Here is a 22,603-nt window from a genome sequence, read left to right on the forward strand (position 1 = left end):
TGTAGCCCGTAAAAAGCTAATTATAATAATATATTCGTTGCACTATATAATAAACAAACATTTTTCAAATACGTACGGTACAAAAGATTTAATAACAGGCACGTTTCTAATTTATAATTAGATCGATATGGGTGTATCACATCTTAGTATACCTAAAATCTACAGGCACGTGTATCATTGGCTTTTCGCTACAATAAAAACAGAGCACAGATTCAATAACTAGTAAACATAAACTCATAAATAAACTGCATGGCAAAAATATTATATACTTGATACTGGCAATGCCGTATAGAAAGAAAAAAAAAGAAGCTAAAAATTAATTCCATTCCATTTTTGAAAAGGGCGCCGAATTAGTAAGAATCAAATTTTTATTTTCAATTTTCATTGTATGTATTCATGCTGGGTTTTACATTGTAAAATCATACAATATTTTTGTCTATTAAAATAATCATTTTACAATACAGAGTATTGCTTGGTTGTCTAATATTTCTAAGTCTACAAGCAAAGTCTAACTAGAGCAGGCTCCAAGGAGATGTTCGTTTGCATAAATAGCGGACCTAAATCTGACTTCTGATATTATATTGTATAGATCCCAGACATCCTATAAACAGATGTTGCCAACCAGTTTTGTGGTCCCCTTCCCCGCACCCCGGTAATTAAATATGGCATACAAAGAAAAAAATAAACATTTCCAAAACATGCCGCGTGGGGTATCAAATGAAAGAGCTTATTGAGTAGATCACGAATATATAGCATACTATAACATTTCTTACACTTTCTCTAAGATTTTTTAGAAAATTTACGAAAATGGTCCATTTTTGAGTTAACTTTAAACCACTATAGATTGAAAACTCATGAATATATTTTTTAAATTATTATTTTAAATAATTAACAATAGTCCATTGTTGACGATTCAATAGTTCGTACAGTGAAATAGTTGCATGGGGGAGTGGGGGAAGCATTCAAAGATGGCGAGTACATTTTCAAGTTTATGCCAGAAATAAAGGCCTAATACAAAAATATCAGTGTCAGGGCTTAGAATAATTATCTCTGCACTGTCGTTGTGTTTGACAGAATGAAAAATATGGCAGAACATTCTTGAATCAGCCTCTTAACTTCATCAGCCTCTTCTAAACTTGAAAATATACTCGCCATCTTTGAATGCTCCCCCCACTCCCCCATGCAACTATTTCACTGTACGAACTATTGAATCGTAAACAATGGACTATTGTTAATTATTTAAAATAATAATTAAAAAAATATATTCATGAGTTTTCAATCTATAGTGGTTTAAAGTTAACTCAAAAATGGACCATTTTCGTAAATTTTCTAAAAAATCTTAGAGAAAGTGTAAGAAATGTTATAGTATGCTATATATTCGTGATCTACTCAATAAGCTCTTTCATTTGATACCCCACGCGGCATGTTTTGGAAATTTTTATTTTTTTCTTTATATGCCATATTTAATTACCGTTGTGGGGAGAGGGGGACCACAAAACTGGTTGGCAACATCTGTCTATAGGATGTCTGGGATCTATACAATATATATCAGAAGTCAGATTTAGGTCCGGTATTTTTGCAAACGAAACTCCACTGAGAGTCCGGTCTAAACGGCCGGCCGCTATAGCCAATATAATATCATTGATGTGGTAATGTATAATTTTATATTTAAATGTATATGTTTAAAAAATTGACGCTACATATTTTCAGCGATCTTAATATTATTATTATATTCAAAAAGATATGAGAAGTAGATAAAGAAATAAGATAAAGATCTCAATTGGTGTTTATTTTTCCATTTAACAATGTCAAGTTAAATAATAATTATACAACGTGTTTTATTAGGTATTTATGAAGTTTATTATTATATATTTTATTAAATTAAAATCACTGAAACCTCTTACATTAAAAGACACAGACGAGTGCAATAATTAAATTCTAATATAATATATTATGTAGGATACTGAGTATAATTATGTGTTGATTATATCCCTTAGTAAATTATGCATTGCGTTATTAAAATACAAAATTTACTGGGAATTATATAAAATTGAAAAACTTAACAGAAACGGAGTAAATTTTATAGGACCTATCTTATATGAAAACCTATTTTTGTTTATTTAGTGGTCTGGTGTATTTTATTGTCTTGCAATTGATGAACATAAATATATGTTTTCAATAATAATGAACGATAAAACGAACATTTGAAATGTAATATGAACAAGATTGAGGTGTTTGGTATCACCGAGTTATACAACAGGGTAGGGTGAAAAACACAACTACTATGGGCTATCCGAAAACACGTCAACGCCAAGAAGTTAGTAGGGAAATATGAGACCAAATTGTATAGGTACATGTAACTATTTAAGATGTCCTTGCACGCAAGTATTTGAGTATTATAAACGAAATTCATTTAATATCAAAATAAAACATACAGTGTGCGTAGATCGTTCAAAAGGAGACGTGATCCCTTGCTGTAAAGTATTCTGACGTTAATATAAAATTGATTTCTAATTTTTTTACGACTTAATATTTGTAAGGACTGTTCAAGGTGTCGAGTATAAATTGGTCAGTATTCAATGGGTTGTATCATGGACAAATATAATTTATATTTGTCTATGGTTGTGTTGCTTTTAGCACCAGACCACGTAATAATATAGGTTTTTAGTATAAAGTGCTATACCTATCTAAATATATTAGCTAATATAATAATAAACAACTACGTGTCAATATGAAATTGCAGTAAATGGCAGTGTACAATGTCTTAATTGGTATTTGTCCTTCGGACAGTTGCTTCATTTTTTTTGTATTTTTTTCAGTGATTACAAAACCTAACAATATAATGGTTATTTAGTATAGTCTTTTAATTTTTCGTTTATTCAAAGTAAGTTCATTAAATAAAGATAATTTCAACTAATAAAAACAAAAAGTAATTATGAAAGTAAAGACAATAGAAATGAGGGTTTTAATAAATAAATAATAATTACATATAATTACCATAACCAAAGACAAATAAGCATACAATGTTTTACAAAAACAAAAATAGAACGCGTATAACGAACTTTTTTTAATTTTTATATTTTTCAATGTTTTTTATTGTTTTTCTTTAGCAATTTTTCATTTGTATTATCTTGCTACGTTTCTCCGAGCACTCGCCTGGTCTATATTGAACTAATAGCCTAGTTTTCTGGTGGATTGTCGAAATAATCGATTTTCGCTTCTTTTGGTTCAGGTTTAGTCGATGTTGAGGGTTGGCTGCGGCTCGCCCATGCGTTCGTTGATGTTAGAGTCGCCCATCCACTGAAGGATCTGAAAAAAATATTATAAGCATGTGTGATCTCATTTTTCGTAATAAGCTTCTGTGATAATGATGATGATAATTTGATCTATAGTTAATCTACATCTCCTGATATAAATGAATAGAATATATACCCATCACCCATCCAAACACATTTACCATATCAACCTCACTATACAAAATTTATTACAGGGACTAAAATTCTACATGATTACACAAAAAATTGGTTGTCTGTAAAGTCAAGTTTACTGACGATCGTTGAACGTGACAACGATTGTGCTTCTTTGTTGCTCGTTCCGTTCTCGCTTGCACTTCAAGCCTAACATGGAACGCCTCAGAGCGAGGTAACGCCGCATGAGTCATGTTTTTTCGTGCGTACAGCCGGCTCTATCGAATTATAAGACGTTGTCACGTCAAAAAAACACTAACTTGCTAGTAGATGGCGCAGTGTTAGTGGCCGTCGTGGTAGCACTAGTTGTGTGCGGCGGCGGCGCTCGCAGCACTGGGCCGGGGACGCGCCGCTTGCCAGCTTCTCGGGCTAGCACTTCGAGCACGCTCATCGCTGGTAGCCATGACTAGGGATGAGAATAATAAATTATAGTGTAATCCCTCAATATACATACTATTAATTACTTTTGACCGAATTTCAATTCGGTATCTGTGTATTGTTTTATTCGAACTATCAATTTGTGATCAACAATGTATTTGTAATAGGTTATGTAATTTCATCAGTGTACACTTTTTTAAATAAATAACAAATTTCAGCATCAGCCGAGAGCGATTGACACGTGCATCCGTCTTAACAAATATGTGGTGTGGTGTGTGTACTCCGTTGTATCACTTTTATTTTTAAAGTGTTTTTATTTTTTAAAGGAAATCTCATAAACATGTAATCTAATTATAAAGTGTTCTTGTCTGAATAGATATTTTCAACCAGGTACGTTATAACCTACATCATGGTCTATTCAATATTATAGCTGATCTATGATTACAAATACCCCTGCGTTACCAGATAATGAAAACAATACAATATTTAATGGTTAAAAGCGCTTTGTTATATAGTTAAATAACTAGTGGTCCGCCCCAGCTTCGCCCGTAATACCTACATGTTTAAACTATCCTATCTCTCAAGTTGGATCGAACTGCACATAGTGTGCGAATTTTATTATAATCGGTTAAGTGGTTTAGGAGTCCATTGAGGACAAACATTGTGACACGAGATTTATATATTATATTAAGATTACCTTCTCTTTATCAGCCGTAGCAACGACGTTCCTATTCGGTTCAGCGTCATACGCAACACTCTCGCAGCCAAAGTGCTCGCACATTTCGTGAATGAACTGACGCTTCTGGCGGTTCATCGATGGGAACGAGTGAGCTCGGGTCTTTTGTTTTGACTGTAAAAAAATAATTGATAAGAGATATTAGAGATGTAATAAATAATAATGTATTTTAACAGCTTTGTATACCATGTTCACTTGCAAATAAACGATTATATTTGATTTCAATATTTCATATATCAATTAATTTGTCACTAATATTTCATGTTTATTTTTCTTGAAATAACTTCATTTTTAGTTTGCACGTCACAAAGGTCACCACATGTTGTGTGAAAGTGAGGCGTGTTTAACGCATCGCATCAAACATGTGTCAGATTCGGAGCCTTTCATGGCGTGCCATCGTACCAAACATGTGCCAGGTGCGGATCGAGTCGGTGTAGCGTGCTAAAACTAGCGAGTCGCACAGCGTGCCACTAACGAACTCTTAATGGTCTAAGATCCGAGTATAGGTCGACCTTCACCGGCGTGATAATAGAATGAGACCAATTTTATAATAAATGTAGTCTATTAAAAAATCTATAAAAGATGGGTTGACTGAAAAAATCCTGGACAGGACATTTTAATTAATTTTAAAAAAAATATTTCTATTTATTTAAAAAATTGGTCTCATTCTATTATCAGGCCGGTACAGGTCGACCTATATTCGGATCTTAGACCATAACGAATTTCACGTAGCTCGCTACGTACCTTCTTGGCGAGTTGCACCAGGTCGGTGAGCCTGTCGTGCACGTGGTGCGCGAAGGCGGGCTCGCGCGCGGCCATGGCGCGCAGCGTGTCGCTGTAGCGCGGCGCCAGCTTGGCGGACACGTCCGGGTTGCGGATCTGCAGCGCCAGCGCCAGCTGCCGGCTGCGCGCCTCCTGCCGGCACGAGTCGTCGCACTCCAGCCTGCAAACGACGATAACAATAAATTATTATTTAAAAAAATTGGTTGTTTGTAAAGTAGGTTTACGATCGAGATGTTTACGTGATAACGTCTCATTGGTGGCAGCGCTCGAGATGAGACGGGAGATCGGTCCGTCTCTCTCTCGTTATACCTGCGATCACGCTCGTGAGGTTTTGGTGTGACACAAGTTTCTGAACATGTCACCCGACTAAAACGATTTTAAAAACGTTATCACGTCAAAATGGCCTTAAAGATATAGAGATCATAAAATTAAAGAAAATATGAAATACTTACGAATAATTTAAAAAATGGGCTTAAAGATATAGAGATCATAAAATTAAAGAAAATATGAAATACTTACGTTTTCAACATAGCGCTAGGACGTTGCGCATCCGATAGGTCAACGGAACCACCTTCTTGAATTTTCGTCGCTGCAAGGGCGTTTAATATTCTGTTGACAAAATATGATCAAAATATTTATTTGTTCAAGATACAAAGCGTTTAAAGTTAGACAAAATAAAAGCTACAACACGTTTAATAGATCGTGTGTATTACGAGTAAGTCAAAATTAAACGAACGTTATCTTACGTTTAATGTCACTCACTATGAGTGACATTTAACGTCAGCAAGTACCACAAAAGCTTGCGTTGTTGCAAAACGTCACGTCATAACGGTGACAAATTGATAACGTATGGATCACACACGCACACACACGCTGAGTGCGTGCATTTCAGAGTAGTTACTGAGGCATGTTGCACACTACTCGCGCTTGCATACACACATAACTGTAAATGAAAAAAAAAAAGACGTGTGGCACTCGGGGACTGCCGCGGTAAAGCTATTGCATGCTATGCCTTCAAGCCACACCTCCGCGCCCGTCGGAGTGGGGAGCGTGAGGTTTTTTCGTTACGGAATTTCTGGATTCGGTCCCCGCGCTCAAGGCCCGCGATAGAAGCTATGCAATAGCTTAAAAAAAAGACGGGTTGCACTCCGGGAGAGCCGGCAGAAGTGAAAACTAGATTATTAACGTTGAGCATGTTTGATATTTCGGAATGGTATCCGTCTTACGCTTTTTCGATCAGGTCACGTGTCCTGACGCGAGTTTAAGATTTTATACCCATTACAGAAAAAGTGCTCAACGCTAAAGAAGTTTTCACTTCAAAAACTGCGCACTCACTTGGCATAGTCCCTCGCGTTGTCGCAGCACGTGCGCTCTGCCCGGCGACGACCGCACGGGCACGTGGCGCACACGGGCCGCCTGCAGGGCCCGCCGCTGGGGCAGTGCCCGCCGTTGCTCGCGTGGCACGGCGCCGCGCACGGGTGCCCGCACGTGGCGCGCTTCTCGTTGCACGGTTGGTTGCACCTGGAATAATACTCGTTGTACTAGCAGGCCGCGGCTTGGTGTTCTCTGAGCCAGCATCGGATTTTATGGCCAATAAAAACGTTCGAAATTGTTTGGTCAGATGATAAATAATGCTTATACGCGAAGCGACTATGCACTGTGTATTTATCAAATATCAAATCTACAGCTCGCGCATAATTGTCGTCAGCTGAAGCTCCGAATAGTGTAGATAATTTCGGAATATATAATAATATAAAAATAAAATATTGAATGTAAAATATTGCAAAAAGAATTTAAAATTTAGATTACTAGAGTTTGGCCTGCCAAAGCTGAACCCAGTGTTTTTTGTAGCGGCCACACTATGAAATGTCATCATGGCGTTTCGGCGTAGTTAGTTGTCAGTTTTGTTGAAAACGGTTCAAATCATTTGCTTTAATAACGTTTAAATCCTGCTGTGTTGTGTACCTAATGTACCTTTAAACTATGATCACCTCTAAGAATATCAAAAGTATCAAAATGTTTTTTTCCTACTAAAGCCGATGTTACCAGATCCATATTTTTTAAATTTGCCGCCTTTTACTGGGTTCAGCTTTGGCTGGCCAGACTCTAGTTCAATCCTAAAAAAGAAGATCAATACTTACTTGTCAGTATCACAGGGTCCTTTATGACAGGTCTTGATGCATGTGTGTTTGCCGCAAGGTAAGGGCTTGCCGCACGGCAGACCGCACGAGAACTCTTCTTGCGAACACGGAATCGTTTTTCGCTCCTATTGGATAAATATAACAGTAAAGGAAAAAAGTTAATAATAATATGCCGATGGAACATTCACACGTAGAAGCTTTTTTCATTATTTATATAATAAATGTTAATGATTAATCAAAATAAACATGGAGTGACATAATTTTATAATGAAGTAAATATTTCAAATTCCAAAATTATTGCTTGATTTAAAGTTTTTACTTTATTGAAGTGAAACTTCTTTATCGGGGTTGGAAAAAAATTTAGTGTAACATTTTTTCGTTACGCGCCATCTTTTTCTTATCCCTACCACGCGTGATTCGACGTATTTCTGTAAAGTTGCATATAGTAAATTATTTTTTGAAAAATAAGGTTATAAAGAAGTTTCACTTCTTACGTGTGTACACTAGTAATCGCACACATTTTTTTAGTTTAATCTTTATCCAAAACCTACCTCATGTCTTCCATGACACATCTTGGTAGTAAGCACGACACAGGGGGGGCAGTCCCCCGAGTGGCACGTGTGGTGTGGGGCGTGTCCGCACGGCCGCTCGCGCCGGCACGGGGCGCTGCAGGGCGGGGGCTTCGCCCCGCACCGTACGGGCGGCAGGATCACCTCGAGCCCACACTCGCAGCGGAGTTCTTCGAAATCTGGTAGATAATTTTGTCTTTATATATTGTTTTCGATAGCGCGTGGTGATGTGACGATGTGTAATTATAGAGAATTGATATAATTTAAAATAAATTATAGGACATTTCATGTTTCAACTTACATAAAAATGATCAATGAAGTAATTCACCGATCATTTTTATGTTAGTTAGATTTATATACACAGGTTATTTATATTTATAAAATCATTATTATTTTAGAACCATTCATCACAGCATAATATTATAAGATGTTACCTATGGAAGGCGAATTTTAAACATCAATAAAAAAATAAAACTAATCTATAAATGTAAACCCACCGAGCCTTGGGCACGGCGCGCAGTGTCCCGTGTGACAGAAGTCCTCGCAGCGGTGCAGCTGGCACGAGAGCGTGCGGCCGCACACCACGGCGCAGCGGTGCGACTGCGCCGCGCAGCACGCCGTGCGGCAGCGGTGCCGACCGCAGGACAGCTTCTGGAGTTTTAAAAGAATATGTTAATGATTTGGTATAGTGAAAATTTTTCGACAGTCTCCTATCGCACGAGATTAATTAAAAAAAACAGTATATATCATCTGACGGTAACCCAAACTTTAACATGAACTCATAACGTATTGTCGGTTGTTGTCATAGTGCAGTGCGTTGTATATGTAGTTGCAGGGCGGCAGAGACAGTGAGCGCGTGAAGTATAGTTGCAAGGAGCATGTGAAATTATACATTGGTTAAAAATAAGACTATTTGTTTATTATTTTAATCGTAATTTCGTGATTTGAGTAAGAACTTTAGAAAATGATGACTTGTTACAAAATGTTTACACATGTCAATTTATGTTCATTCAATTAATAAGTTAATAAATACTTACTTTATTACATTTCCTTGTACACAACACATTATTATACATATCGGGAAGCTCAGAGCACGGCACATCGCGCGTCGAGTGACCGCAGCGGCATTGCAGGGTTGTTGTGTCTGGGCACACTCGGCATGCATCTAGTAAAAATATATATTTTATAAACTAAACATGTACTTACATGAGTAAAAATAAAAACATGTGCATTATCACATTGAATTAAACTTTAAAAAATGTTTTTGATCAATAAAAGTTACCTTCATGACACTTTTCTTTGCAGAAGTGTCCACAGGGCAAAGGTTTGTTACAAGTATTGCCACACAATGGGATTGGATCTGTGCATGTTTTACGCTGGCCATCTTTTAACCTAAAAATATAACAAAATTCTAATTATCACACATCACTGCTGAATTATTCATAAGATACCCATGTAATTTGATGTAAGAGCGGGTTATTTAAAAATGACTTTTTTTATTGTTAATTTTTGTCAAAAAAAAATCATCTCAATCAATTCATTTGTCTCATTTTTCAATACATAATATTATGTAGCATGTCCATTGTCCATCGTTTTCATAATGGTTAGTATGGGATTACATAAGTATTTAATTATTAAGATTTTAGAGTGTCTATTTCATTATGTGATTTCATTATACCCAATTATTTCCTTACGTTCGCGTAGGCACGTTATTCAGCCCGCGTTGCGCGAACAGTGCACATCGCCTGTGATATCACTACATAGTATAAAACAAAGTCGCTTTCTCTGTCCCTATGTCCCTTTGTATGCTTAAATCTCTAAAACTACGCAACGGATTTTGATGCGGTTTTTTTAATAGATAGAGTGATTCAAGAGGAAGGTTTTAGTATATAATTTATTCGGTTTTAGACCAAGCGGGCGAAGAAACCACAGGACAGTTCTTTGGCATATTATGATATGTAATATTGACATGATTTTAAAGAGCAACTATGGAGTTTCTTGCCGATTCGTCTCCATAGATACTGCTTTCCGAATCGGTGGTAAATGTTAAAAATACTTATGTAATGACGATTCGAAAGTGCTACTAAATAGTAGTCTAATTGAATAAATGAATGTTTGAGTTTGAGTTTGAAGCCGCGGGCGGGTCGCTAGTTTCTTAGCAACTCTCACCTGGTGTTGCCGCACGGGCACGTGGGCACGTTGTCCGGCCGCAGCGGGCACGCGGCGCACGGCGGCGGGTGGCACGCGCCGCGGCACACGTGCGCGCCGCACGCGAGCACGCGCGCGCACTCCGCGCCGCACGACCAGTGCTCGCCGCCCGTGTCCGCTGTGCACGGGACTGAGCGCGACTTCGCGGCGGGGCAGTAGCAGACTGGAAAGAAGTAGAGAAAGATTTTAATAACACTTTTTTTTCTGTATCCATCTCAACACATTCTGTTAAAAAAAATAAGTTTTTTTATTTTGTTAGTGCGAGAAATTTATCATTTATTACAGAGATAAAGCTCGTCATTTGCAACACTAATTTGTATACATTTTGATATCAATCAAGTTATTATAACAAACTTTTAACAGGTGGTACTGAGTGTCCATATAAGGATTGCTGAAATTAGATTGTAGTTTTCATTGTTATTAATAATTTAATCATTGCATATTGTGATAATTTGACCGCCTCCTTGGTACAGTGGTTGACGCGTGAGCGTAGAACTGAGGGGTCCTGGGTTCAATTCCCGGTGGAGACGAAGAAATGTCTCGGTCTGGCAGGAAACAGAAGGCTGATCACCTACTTGTCCCTAAAGGAAATGGATCAGTGAATCAGATGTATGCATAATGCATCTGTCCCTTACCCCACTAGGGGACATGGGACTTCACTTTTTATATTGTGATAATAAATGTTAATATCTGACTTACTCTGTTCAACAATTTCCGCGCATGGTTCACAGGGTCCTTCGTGACAATCCTTAGTGCATACATGGGTTTGACAGTTTAACAATCGGTTACACTGTCTCCCACATTCCTGGGCCAGCTTGCTGCTGCACAGCACTGATCGAGTTTCCGCTCCACAGCCACATTTTCTAAACATTAATTTAGATTATTAATTACAAAAATGAAATGAAGTGTTTGTAAACAAGTATTTTTATATGTTGATAGCAGTGTTTTGATAAGAGCTAAAAATGTTAAACATTTGATAATGTAAGTAGAATAAATTTATTTCAATTAAGAAAAATATAATATAAATCTATGATACATATCACTTAAGTTAGTTAATTCAATTACATACTTAATTTTTTGATTGGGTATAAAATTTCAACTTGACTTTTATGATAAAATAAATGTTTCACTCACTTAGAAACAGTAGCCTGACAAGGTGGACAGGGACCAGGATGACAAAGCAATGTGCAAGGGTGCGGACAGTTCCTGGGACGTTTGCACGCCTTGCCACAAGTGTGGGCACCGTTCGATCCCCTCTGGTACTCCGGATTACGAATTGCACCGCACATGCAGCGGTACTCGGTTGGTATATCTTGGCTCGTGTTTTGACACGCGGGGCAGCGCCATTTACCCTCTGAAATAAGAAATTGGAATAATACAGTGTACATGGTATTAAAAAATAAGATATTTAGTTGATATTTTGCTGGTTTCTCCTCATTATATAGGAATTCATATTTTAAATATGTTTGATGCACATGATAAGGTTGGTAGCTAAAAAACAGAGTTCATATGTGGAGAATTTGTTAGAATATTAACTTGCGTCGAGAAGCAAATTAAACATAGGCACCTGGATCTAATAAACATGTATTTCACATATTTAATTAACAATTATTTCTAACTCACCAACCATACTGCTGACAGCCCACTTTCGAATACATCTCAAATGTAGCACATGGTAGCAATTGCTGCAATACCACACCGGGTCTATTTGCTTCACTCTCTCGCAGCAAACCAAGCACTCTAATGTTCCTTTATCAAGTTGCTCAACGAGCCGTTCACGCTGTGTCATTTCTTTATTACCTGTAAAAGATAGAATGGTTAGTTAAATAATTATTGTAGTTTTTAATTAATTCAATACACTATAATCATCTCATCTCTTGTCTCTTTTACCAGAAATATAGCAAAATTATGTTTTACAGATCCTTTTTATCAAACTTAAACAATGTCAATTTGATAATAAAATGAGAAAGGTTTATGAATATTTATCGTAAATGTGCATTAGCTTACCTCCACTATTATTATTGTTATTATTTTGCACAGCTTTTTTATTTCGTGATGGGCTAGGCATGTGATTATCTCTCTGGACTCTAGACCTTTCCTCCCTGTAATGAAGGTATGAACTGGCATATTGTTCATCTTCAATACTATTGCGCTCTGCAGCTCTCAATCTTTGGGACCCTGCCCAATGTCTTTGCCTTCCGGAACCTTCTCCTCTACCATTCCTAACATCTTGACTATCCTTAGGCTGTTTACTATTATAAAATGTACGACTAGGGTCCAATTCCTTGTTTCTTCCTTTCGATGTAGATTTACCTTGGCCCCCTTCTTTATAATGATCATTGCGATTATGTGAATCACTATTACTATTAGTTTCATGTTTATTTCTCTTATATGTACTTGAATCACTGTTTCTAGAAGATTCTGGAAGATTGTTGCTGGATTCAGATTTGTTATAATAAGAGTTTTGGCTACCATTACTTTCATATTTTCGGTTTTTATTTTCATAACGATTAGATGGCCCCCCATTGGCTTCATGGTGGCTAGAGGGTCTATTGTAAGTCTTTTGTTCTCCTCTATAACTGGTATCTGGATTATCATAACCATTAGCGGTATTATGAGATGAGGTACTTTGGCTATTGCTTTGGGGTCTTTCTCTCCAATTCTTAGATTCTGATGGTTTTGTTGGAATGCTACTTGCCTCACTTACACCATTTCTTACTTCTTGTTGTTCTGTTGTTGGTTCATTCTTACTATTTGTTGGCTTTTGAGAACTCTTGGGCACAAATTCTGTAGCTGTTGGTGTCAATTTGGATTTTGATACCATATCACTTGTGTAACTTTGAGGCTCTAAAGCTGGGTTATACTGGGCTTGAGAAGTGCTCTGATAAGATTCTACATTATTAGGATAGTTTGAAGAATTAGCACCATACCCATAATTTACTTGGGCATTTTGATTAGCTGGTATATTTTGATAATTACCTACATTACTATATTGGCTAGGTGGATAATTCTGATATTGTACATTATTGTATTGGGCAGTGTTAACAGCAGGAACTCCAGACACTTGCATTTGTGAAATAAATTCGTTAAAACTAACATATTGGTTTCCACTGGGATCTAGTTGTCTGTTGTAATATGCTTGATTAACATACTGGCCATTTGGATCAGAATTCCAATTGTTTGAGGCTGGATATTGGTTGTTATAAGTATAAGTATTATTCCACTGAGACATGGTGAAGTAGGAAATTACTGGGTTAAATTCGGGTGTTGTAAATGGTTTTAAGGAAGTGTTGAGATCTTTTTGTGAATGTTTTCCCTAATAGGTGGTCACAGGCCGAAGCCTGAGGCCCCGTTGTGTGTTGTCTAGGCTATCTGTAAAGCAAAATAGAATATTTCATAATAAAATTGATACTATTGATATTGAAATACGTCTTACCGACATGTGGCACTTTTGGTTTTTTTAGACTATTTCGTACACTTACCACTGATAGGACTTTTTTAACACACGTGTTAATGAAATATAAACCTACAAAAATAAAAATTAAACAAAAAATAATTTAGCAAATCAAAAAATATAACTTTAAAACGATGTGACAAGATGAATCGGTTTCTGACGAATGGGTTGGGGAGGGGAGTTCAACGTTGACAAATCTATGAGTTTGACAGATTATTTTTTATAATCATAGCGTTCTAGATACATGGATTTTTGTTATTTTCGCAAATATTTTTTTTAGAATGAAAATCTCAACGGAAAATCTTAATAAAGCATTCAGAAATCAGAATGAATGTATAATTAATGCAGCAGTTCTAACTTAATGACATTATAATTCTGAAGATATAATTTTATGTAATATTAAGAACACATGGAATGTAAATTAACTCCTATCAAATATTTTTTTAAGCTATTGCATAATAGCATAATAGCTTAAAAATCTTTGATTACCGCGACAGTCCTCGAGTACCACACGTATTTTTTTTTATGTGTGAAGATGGCGGCCGCTGGCGAAAATTTTATTATTCGCAGTTAAAAACTTCAAAATTCGTTTAAATACAATATGAAGAAAGTCATAGCAAAGAATTTACGACGAAGAGGTTCGAGTACTATGGAAACTGTAGATACTTAATATTCAAGAAAAAATGCGTCTAGAATCCTATAACTATATTTAAATACCTATCCTACTATATTATTGCACGCCTCATAAGCGAAGCGTTGAGGTGGGTACTACTGTCACTTCGCGCAAAACATCTGATTTTTCAAACTTAAAATGTCTTTATGTATCATACATTGCACTTGTAAGATAATACATACACACACATATTAAGAAAAAACACTATTTTTAACGTTCATGATATTTTTGATGTCATTTTTGTTATTTAAACTAGTTAAAAAACAGTTTAAAAAAGTTCTGTCTTGGACGTCCGTGTGTCTGTATGTGCGGATCCTTTTTCTTGTTAACACGATAGCGACCGAAATACTTTACTAATCGAGTCTTTTTTTTTCTCTTACGCTTGAGTATGCTCAGGAATAGAACCCTTTCATTTTTCAGGGTCTGATTCGATGTGGTTTAATTGTTATTAAATAAACAAAAATAATAATTAATAAATATTTATTAAAAAAAAATTATGAGGCTTGCACTTTTGGATTTTCCAAATTTTTATTATAATTGTTTCTTTTCATAAAAGCGATTCGCTTCTGCACTCGCCGACCGCTGCCACTGCACTAACTTAAATGACTGATGACAATAAACAAGTTCTTAAAATATTCTGAATTTTTTAAATATTTTATGGACTATATTTTATACGATCTGGCCAAATGTGGATGACAAAATCGTGAAACGTTGACGATTCAACGATCTGGTCAAACCACAGGTCAAACTATGTTGGCCGTATCATGAAATGCGACGATCAATCATTTTATGAAATGAGCAAATCTACGATATAGCCACGACATATACACTTTTCCACTTTAATTCAAAATGTGTTTGAACAGTAATCAGGCCAAGGTTCCGTGAAAAAAGTGTATTCAATACATGTATGCAAGTGTAAGTATAGCACGGATACCCTTTATAAGAGAAAATAAAAAAATTACTCAGCCTTATCACCCGAACCCCGTGCCAGTCATTGCTTAGTGATTAGTTCTAGTTTTCTAACAAAAGCGAGCAGCTTGAATCACCGTACACAAGTCCTTGACACGAACTAGTTAAAGAAACGAAAATATTGTCAGTTACTATTAAATATTGGCGTGGTACAGAGGTGGGATGGTATGGGCTCCGTTCCGAGTTCTCAAGATAAGGATTCTTCAGTGGTTTATGTGAGCTTTTAGCAATTCTTACAATTATTTAAGCTTCTAATTATTTAATGGCTGCATGAAGGCTACATGCTAGCTGTTATAATTTCTTCTAAAAAATTCTCTTCTCTTCTTAAACATTATAAGTTATAACATGAATTAATCCTTACTTATAATAACACTACCCACTTGAAATAAGATGTGTGCGTAGGTACCGTAATGTAATATACCTAATTACACCAAAACAGCCCTGGGACTGACTGCGATTTGCGATATACGTATTTTAGCGCGAAAATAAAAGGCTTAAAAAATAAAGAGGGTAAGTAGAGAATTCGGAGGAGTCGCTGTCGTTCGAGCAAAATAAGCATACAGAGAAAAAATAAAGTAAAGGATATATGTGTGTGTAGTGTATACTGTATACCTATACCTAATGATAATTGATTACGTATAACCGCGAAACATATTTTTTGTTGAAGTTGAAAATAAACTCTGCTACATTTCTTCTTGTAAAGATCAGAACGTAGTCCTTTTCATTCAGGTAAGTTGCATAATATAAACAATATTTAAAACCAAACTTTAATCAGTCTAACAGCTCCTGGATGCAATCACACAGCAAAGAAACTGTCCTTGCAGCGTTAAATAGACTTGAAGAAGAAATTGCCAATAGCGAGAAGCAATACCCGATGCAAAGGCATGCCGTGGTAATGGCTGAATTGAAAAGCATTGAAATAGTAAGTTTGGAATTAAAACATAAGTCCAGTATTTTCTTCAGGATAAAGTTTATCTTCTCCATTATTTTATAATCGATTATATGGTTATGTAGACTCACTTTGGAGCTAATAACTTTTTGTGAATTTCAGGAACTTAAGGAATACGATATAGACAAGGCTGTAACACCTGATAAAGAATTCTACGCAAAAACAATGCATCAGGTAACCAATTTTAAAATATAAATAATAAGTACCTGTCTAAAAACGAATGTATATTATAACATTTTTCCCTTTTAGGTTATAGTAGGTTTGGACTTGTATAGACGTCCTTTGTTAGCAGCTGAAAATGAAGATTTCATCGCCAATGTTAACAGAAAGGTAACAAATAGGCATCTAAATTTTTCGTAGACTTGTAAAACATAGTTCTTAGAAATATGCCTATTTATCGTCTATGGAAAATGTGATTCGTTTTTCTAATTTAAATCGTCCATTTTTGAAGCAAAGTAAGAAACATTTTTATTTTAATTTCTATTAAAATAAATATAAAAGCTAGAAAAAGTTAGGCAGGTGCGCATAAAATTTAGTTATTATAATGCAGCCCACAGTAAAATATGACACATTGTTCTTCTGACTTTAGGAAATGCGCCGTTTCGAATTAAAGTGGCTGAAAGTCAGACAAAAAGAGTTGCAGCAGGAGAGTCAGCTGCTACAGACTCGGATGGAGCAATTAAAAACTTTACACACGAAATATCGTCAGCTTTTAGGTAATTTTTATTTTAGACTGAATTGCATACATATTATTTTTTTAGTTAAGTATTTCGATACAGTGTCTTAATAGTTGGTTATACTTATAATTACAGTAGCTATAAATGCGGTTATGAAAAATATATAAATTCACATTTCAACAAACGCATAAAACTACCTTCCACAATCTTCCACCAATCTTAAAGCATATAATGTAAATCTACATTCTCGTAGATTCAATTTGGTTCAACAAAACTCGACCTGGCTCATCCCTAGAGAGAGCAGTAACCCGATGTAAGGAATTACGCGACGCGCTTGCTTCAGTGAGCGTGAGATTACGCGCGGCCGCTGATTACGTACAAAATGCGCTACGGTTGCTAGATGACGCACTACCAGCTTGGAAAATGGCGTCTATTGGAAAGTAAGTTGGAAATACTTATGAAAATTTGAGCGGTTTTCCTAATGCACTTTAAAATATAAGCTAACTTCAAGGATAAGGTCACAAGGGTTTCAGGCATGAGATTAAAATACACGTTGTCATAAATATTATGCATTCAGTATATTTAGTAAAAAAGCTTACAAATACATATTTCGACTTTACAAACAGACTCTTATATTGCACGCCTCATAAGCGAAGCGTTGAGGTGGGTACTACTGTCACTTCGCGCAAAACATCTGATTTTTCAAACTTAAAATGTCTTTATGTATCATACATTGCACTTGTAAGATAAAACATACACACACAGTCATATTAAGAAAAAACACTATTTTTAACATTCATGATATTTTTGATGTCATTTTTGTTATTTAAACTATTTAAAAAACAGTTTAAAAAAGTTCTGTCTTGGACGTCCGTGTGTCTGTATGTGCGGAGGATTTTCTTGTTAACACGATAGCGACCGAAATACTTTACTAATCGAGTCTTTTTTTTTCTCTTACGCTTGAGTATGCTCAGGAATAGAACCCTTTCATTTTTCAGGGTCTGATTCGATGTGGTTTAATTGTTATTAAATAAACAAAAATAATAATTAATAAATAATTATTAAAAAAAATTATGAGGCGTGCACTTTTGGATTTTCCAAATTATTACTTTGTATTATAACATGACTAAAAGTTATAATCCCGGTTACATAAGTGGTTGGGAGCGCACCTACTCATGCGCGGTTGCTTGCAGCGAGCTTGTAGCGCGTGGCTTACAACGGAGTGCTCAGGTTACGCAGACATTCCAATTGACTTTTTATTATGCGTTACTTACAAATATACACATTTATAATGTTGGAGTTTGGATATTACATTTTTGTAATAAAAACTAAGAATTCAAGAACTTATTCACATAATTTGGGGTATAGAAGTGGTTGGGAGCGCACCCAATCGTGCGCACACGCGTGTAGCGAGCTCGTACACGCGCGGTGTCTAGAGCGAAGTGCCCGTCGCGTGCTCGTCGCTCGAGCTGCGCCAAGGGCTGCAAGGACCTTCCGTTTGGCCCTTGATTACGCGTTCACTGATACTTTTCATGATCATAGGTAAGTGTTGTTTGATGTGGGTATATATTGTGTATGTTTTAATGTAGATGCTGTTTAGAATTATTTATTAATATTTTTTTCTTCTTTTGTTAATTTAATTATATGTTTGGGAGTTTGTGTAGATAGAGATACGTATACTGAAATAATTTTATACATTACCGGTTAATTGCCAAATTCAGAACTGATCAAATTTTTTATTTTAAATCTGTCAACTCTCTTAGTCTGATCCTTGGTCTGATCACAAATACAATTTTTTAACAGGTACCAAAGAGCAACTGAAACCTTCGTTCAATTCAAGAAAGCTTTAATTCAACTGGTTTCTTCAATTCACAAGGTACATTATATATTCCGGGTACATTATGTATGTACATATAACATATTCCGGGTTGGAGATGTATTGCAATCTGAATGTACTAAAGTTACCTTGAAGTTACTTTAGAAGTTTAGATGATCTATTTGTAATGTAAATAAAATGCAAATACAATTGTACACGGTCTACCCCATTAAATGAGTCATGTTCTCAGGAAATGTGGGAATTTACGTTTATTGTTGCAAAGCTTTGCAAAGTATTTTGGATTTCTGTTACTGCGTCTTTTAAAAGTTAATTTAAACCTTTTCAATGCAAACTCATTTTAGCGTTTAGGTCATCCAATATTTCGCCTGTCAAACTTATTTCGTTAAAATTAATATTTTAATATCATCAAAATGTTACGAATTTTAAACAAACTCTTGAATCGTAACGTTATGAATAAAATACAAAAAAGGACGAAATCTGATGACGTCCCAATATTTATAAATGGAAAAACTGTTTCAGTTCCAAAACATTTTACGATATTGCAAGCGCTCCGCAGAGAAGGAGTAGCTGTACCGACCTTTTGTTATCACGACAGGTTATCAATAGCAGGGAATTGTAGAATGTGTTTAGTAGAAGTGGAAGGTATGTTTAAACCACAAATAGCATGTGCTATGCCTATAATGAAAAATATGAAGGTGTGGACGAATACAGACATCACGCAGAGAGCTCAAGAGAGCGTTTTGGAATTCCTTTTAATTAATCATCCACTTGATTGTCCGATATGCGATCAAGGAGGTGAATGTGATTTACAGGATTTGTCCATGAAGTTTGGCAATGATCGTAGTAGATTTACTGATATTCATTTCGAAGGTAAAAGAGCCGTTGAGGACAAATATTTAGGACCTCTCATACGTACTGAAATGACGCGCTGCATTCAATGCACAAGATGCATCAGATTTGCTTCTCAAGTATGCGGTATGGATGTCCTAGGCACAACTGGACGAGGCACTGATATGCTAGTTGGAACATATGTAGATAAAATGTTTCTTTCTGAAATGTCAGGAAATATTATAGATCTTTGTCCCGTTGGAGCTCTGACAGCTATCCCTTATATGTTTAAAGCAAGACCGTGGGAGATAAAAAAAGCAAACTCGATAGATGTAACTGACGCAACAGGTACTAATATAGTATTGAATTATCGGTTTAATAGAGTTCTGAGAGTTTTACCTCGGGAACATGAAGAAATCAATCAAGAATGGGTTTCTGATAAGGGCAGGTGGTCTATCGATTCTTTGGAAATGCAAAGATTAGTATCACCCATGACACGTAGTGATAATTGTTTAATTCCTATTGAATGGAAATGCGCCCTCAAGTTAGTCGCTTCTGCGATAAGATCTGTAAGTCCTGGTAAAATAATGGCGATTGCAGGGCCATACTGTAACGCGGAAACTTTAGTAGTCGCAAAGGATTATTTGAATATACTTGGTTGTGAAAACACGTATATAGAAAGGGATTTAATGCATTTAAATGGAAATATTGATTTGAGAGCAAGTTATTCGTTAAATGTTAAAATGAATGATGTAGCAAAAGCTGATAAAATCCTATTAGTGGGGACAAATCCTCGATTCGAAGCCCCAATATTGAATACTTGGATAAGATTAGCCTACACACACAATGAGTGTGATATATACGTAATTGGACCACAATGTGAATATAATTATTATGTTAATTATATCGGCCAAGATGTAAATTCAATATCAAAAGCAAAGGATATTTTTAAAAGTGCTAAAATGCCTTTAATATTTGTTGGAATAGATCAGTTGGAATCGCAGAATGCTGGTGTGATTATGAGTAGTTTATATAACTTGGCGTCAGGTTTTAAAGGTGACAAAGAATGGGGAGTGTTGAATGTTGTAACAAGAGAAGCTAGTTTTGCTGCTGCGCTTGAATGTGGATGGAAACCAGGCGCATTGAAAGCAATGCAAACGATTTGCCCGAGTGTAATAATATCATTAGGAGCGGATGACATATTTTACAAATCGAAGCCACCAAAAGATTCAACAACTATATATATTGGCTTTCAAGGAGATGTGGGATCAGAGATTGCAAATATAATTTTGCCAGGCTGTGCCTTCACAGAATCAGGTGGTACGTTTTTGAATATGGAGTGTCGCAGTCAATTCGCGATGCCTGCTGTTACACCGCCTGGCAAAGCTCGTTACGATTGGAAAATAATTAGAGCTTTAGCAGAGTATAGCGGAATTTGTTTATTCTACAGTGACGCAATTACTCTATGTTGTAGAATGGCACAAATAAGTCCAAATTTTGTTAATTTTGGACCATATCAACATAAGTTATTCGCGGAATTGGTGCCGTCCATAATTGAGCAAGGCAAAGCAGCAGGTGGCCCTGTAAATGTAGCAATGAAGGAGTTACAAGACTATTATTGTTCAAATATCTATACTTGTAACTCTCTCACGATGCTTAAGGCTATGAAAGCCGTTGCAGAATATAAGTGTTCAGATTATGCTGCCAATTAGTGATATCGTGTTTCATCATATTTATTATTATGTTAAATATATTTTTATATTTGTATAAATAGCGTTTTAATTATTGAAAAAAAAATCGCAGACTTTTATGAAGAAAATAGAAATTATAAATTATTTTTCTTCCAGTTTCTTTCACACTTTCTGAAGAATAATCACGATGACTGTCTTATTATAATATACCTACATTTTCTTATTCTTAAAAATTAATGTTGTGTATTATCTGGGCCGATCTTTATTTTATTTAATACTAGCTTTCCGCCCGCGGCTTCGCCCGCGTTTTCAAAGAAAAACCCGTTCCCGTAGGATTTCCGGTATAAAACCTATCCTATGTCCTTTCTCGGGTATCAGAATATCTCTATACCAAATTTCATGAAAATTGGTTCAGTAGTTTAGGCGTGATTGAGTAACAGACAGACAGACAGACAGAGTTACTTTCGCATTTATAATATTAGTATGGATGGCAGGTGTTATGTTAATAATGTAGATATTTTATATCACGAAATTGTCAAGTTACAAAAAATTATATTTATTACCTACCCAACGAATGGAACACGACAAAACCATTTAACCATGAGCATGATAGTTTTTAATTTTTCTTTTGTCATTATCTTGCAGTCACAAACGCAATATGTTTATAGGTTAATTCCTTCTTATTACATTCATCAGGTACTGTTAAATAACGTGGACAATTTGGTTGCTGCTGAAAAGGATCTGGTCGAGAAGAGGCGGGAACTTCGAGTGTTACGAGTGAACACTATCATACGACAGGGCTTGGCTGAAATGCAATATATGAATGTAGATAATAAAACGCAGCAAAATAAATGTTTTTAAATTAGTTTGACAATATTTATTTAACTCTAACAATATTTGTTCATCTCATTGTTTTTGATCAGGTTATAGGTACAGCTCCTACGAAGAATGGACTCGAAATAAGTATCATTTGGAAAATTTGTTTACCAACAACTAGCGTTAGTTAAGTTAGGTTAAGTTATTAAGTATTCTGTGCTACAACTGAGGAAATCTTTCTTTTATTTTCCCTTTACATCCCTAATTAATTAAAATTATTTTGTCGATTATCGTTGTCAATCGACTGGTGGATGATCAAACATTTTATATTAATTTTGATCGTTAACAAAAAAGGAGTCAGTGCTGAAAATGAAAAACCGTGAATAGTCAAGCCCAATAAACAACGGCTACGGCAACGGCAGCTTAT

The 22,603-nt window shown here is 35.8% G+C and overlaps 2 protein-coding genes and 1 pseudogene across 3 annotated transcripts; 2 read left to right on the forward strand and 1 right to left on the reverse strand.

Moving 5' to 3' along the window:
* Window positions 1-64: 64 nt before the first annotated feature.
* Window positions 65-13,908, reverse strand: stc (nuclear transcription factor, X-box binding stc). Of its 2 annotated transcripts, XR_016315947.1 has the most exons (18): window positions 13,765-13,908; window positions 12,290-13,654; window positions 11,906-12,082; window positions 11,417-11,636; window positions 10,982-11,145; window positions 10,244-10,445; window positions 9,357-9,466; window positions 9,112-9,239; window positions 8,572-8,725; window positions 8,057-8,253; window positions 7,506-7,630; window positions 6,700-6,885; window positions 5,884-5,973; window positions 5,326-5,524; window positions 4,543-4,695; window positions 3,728-3,873; window positions 1,616-3,309; window positions 65-512 (listed from the first exon to the last, which is right to left on the reverse strand). XR_016315947.1 is itself a non-coding variant. In XM_089697981.1 (17 exons), the coding sequence occupies exons 2-17, from the start codon at window positions 13,512-13,514 to the stop codon at window positions 3,180-3,182; spliced, it is 3,606 nt and encodes a 1,201-aa protein (XP_089554107.1). In that variant the 5' UTR covers window positions 13,515-13,654; window positions 13,765-13,908; the 3' UTR covers window positions 598-3,179. The 2 variants fall into 2 exon arrangements, 1 of the variants encoding a protein (XP_089554107.1); XM_089697981.1 differs by lacking the exon at window positions 65-512 and having other exon boundaries at window positions 598-3,309.
* A 1,345-nt stretch (window positions 13,909-15,253) lies between these two features.
* LOC149486370 (uncharacterized) lies at window positions 15,254-22,221 on the forward strand. The gene is made up of 9 exons (XM_089697794.1): window positions 15,254-15,593; window positions 16,154-16,300; window positions 16,430-16,501; window positions 16,577-16,657; window positions 16,917-17,043; window positions 17,258-17,444; window positions 18,373-18,546; window positions 18,808-18,880; window positions 22,057-22,221. Exons 1-9 carry the CDS (start codon window positions 15,546-15,548, stop codon window positions 22,219-22,221), a joined length of 1,074 nt encoding a protein of 357 aa, XP_089553920.1. The 5' UTR covers window positions 15,254-15,545.
* LOC149486371 (NADH-ubiquinone oxidoreductase 75 kDa subunit, mitochondrial pseudogene) lies at window positions 19,252-21,393 on the forward strand (annotated as a pseudogene).
* Window positions 22,222-22,603: the final 382 nt, after the last annotated feature.

This window comes from Colias philodice, chromosome 8 (assembly GCF_061535455.1).
Source record: "Colias philodice isolate Cphi_HAF_F1 chromosome 8, ilColPhil1 Martin Lab GWU primary, whole genome shotgun sequence".
Taxonomy (NCBI): Eukaryota; Metazoa; Arthropoda; class Insecta; order Lepidoptera; family Pieridae; genus Colias; species Colias philodice.

Coding starts and splice junctions, on each gene's coding strand:
- stc (XM_089697981.1), bottom strand. CDS start 13,514: ATGTCTCAGTGGAATAATACTTATACTTATAACAACCAATATCCAGCC. Junction 12,083..12,289: donor TAACAATAATAATAGTGGAG/GTAAGCTAATGC, acceptor TATCTTTTACAG/GTAATAAAGAAATGACACAG. Junction 4,696..5,325: donor TGGTGCAACTCGCCAAGAAG/GTACGTAGCGAG, acceptor ATTTTTTTACAG/TCAAAACAAAAGACCCGAGC.
- LOC149486370 (XM_089697794.1), top strand. CDS start 15,546: ATGGGCTCCGTTCCGAGTTCTCAAGATAAGGATTCTTCAGTGGTTTAT. Junction 15,594..16,153: donor AGGATTCTTCAGTGGTTTAT/GTGAGCTTTTAG, acceptor AACTTTAATCAG/TCTAACAGCTCCTGGATGCA. Junction 16,658..16,916: donor TCGCCAATGTTAACAGAAAG/GTAACAAATAGG, acceptor TTCTGACTTTAG/GAAATGCGCCGTTTCGAATT.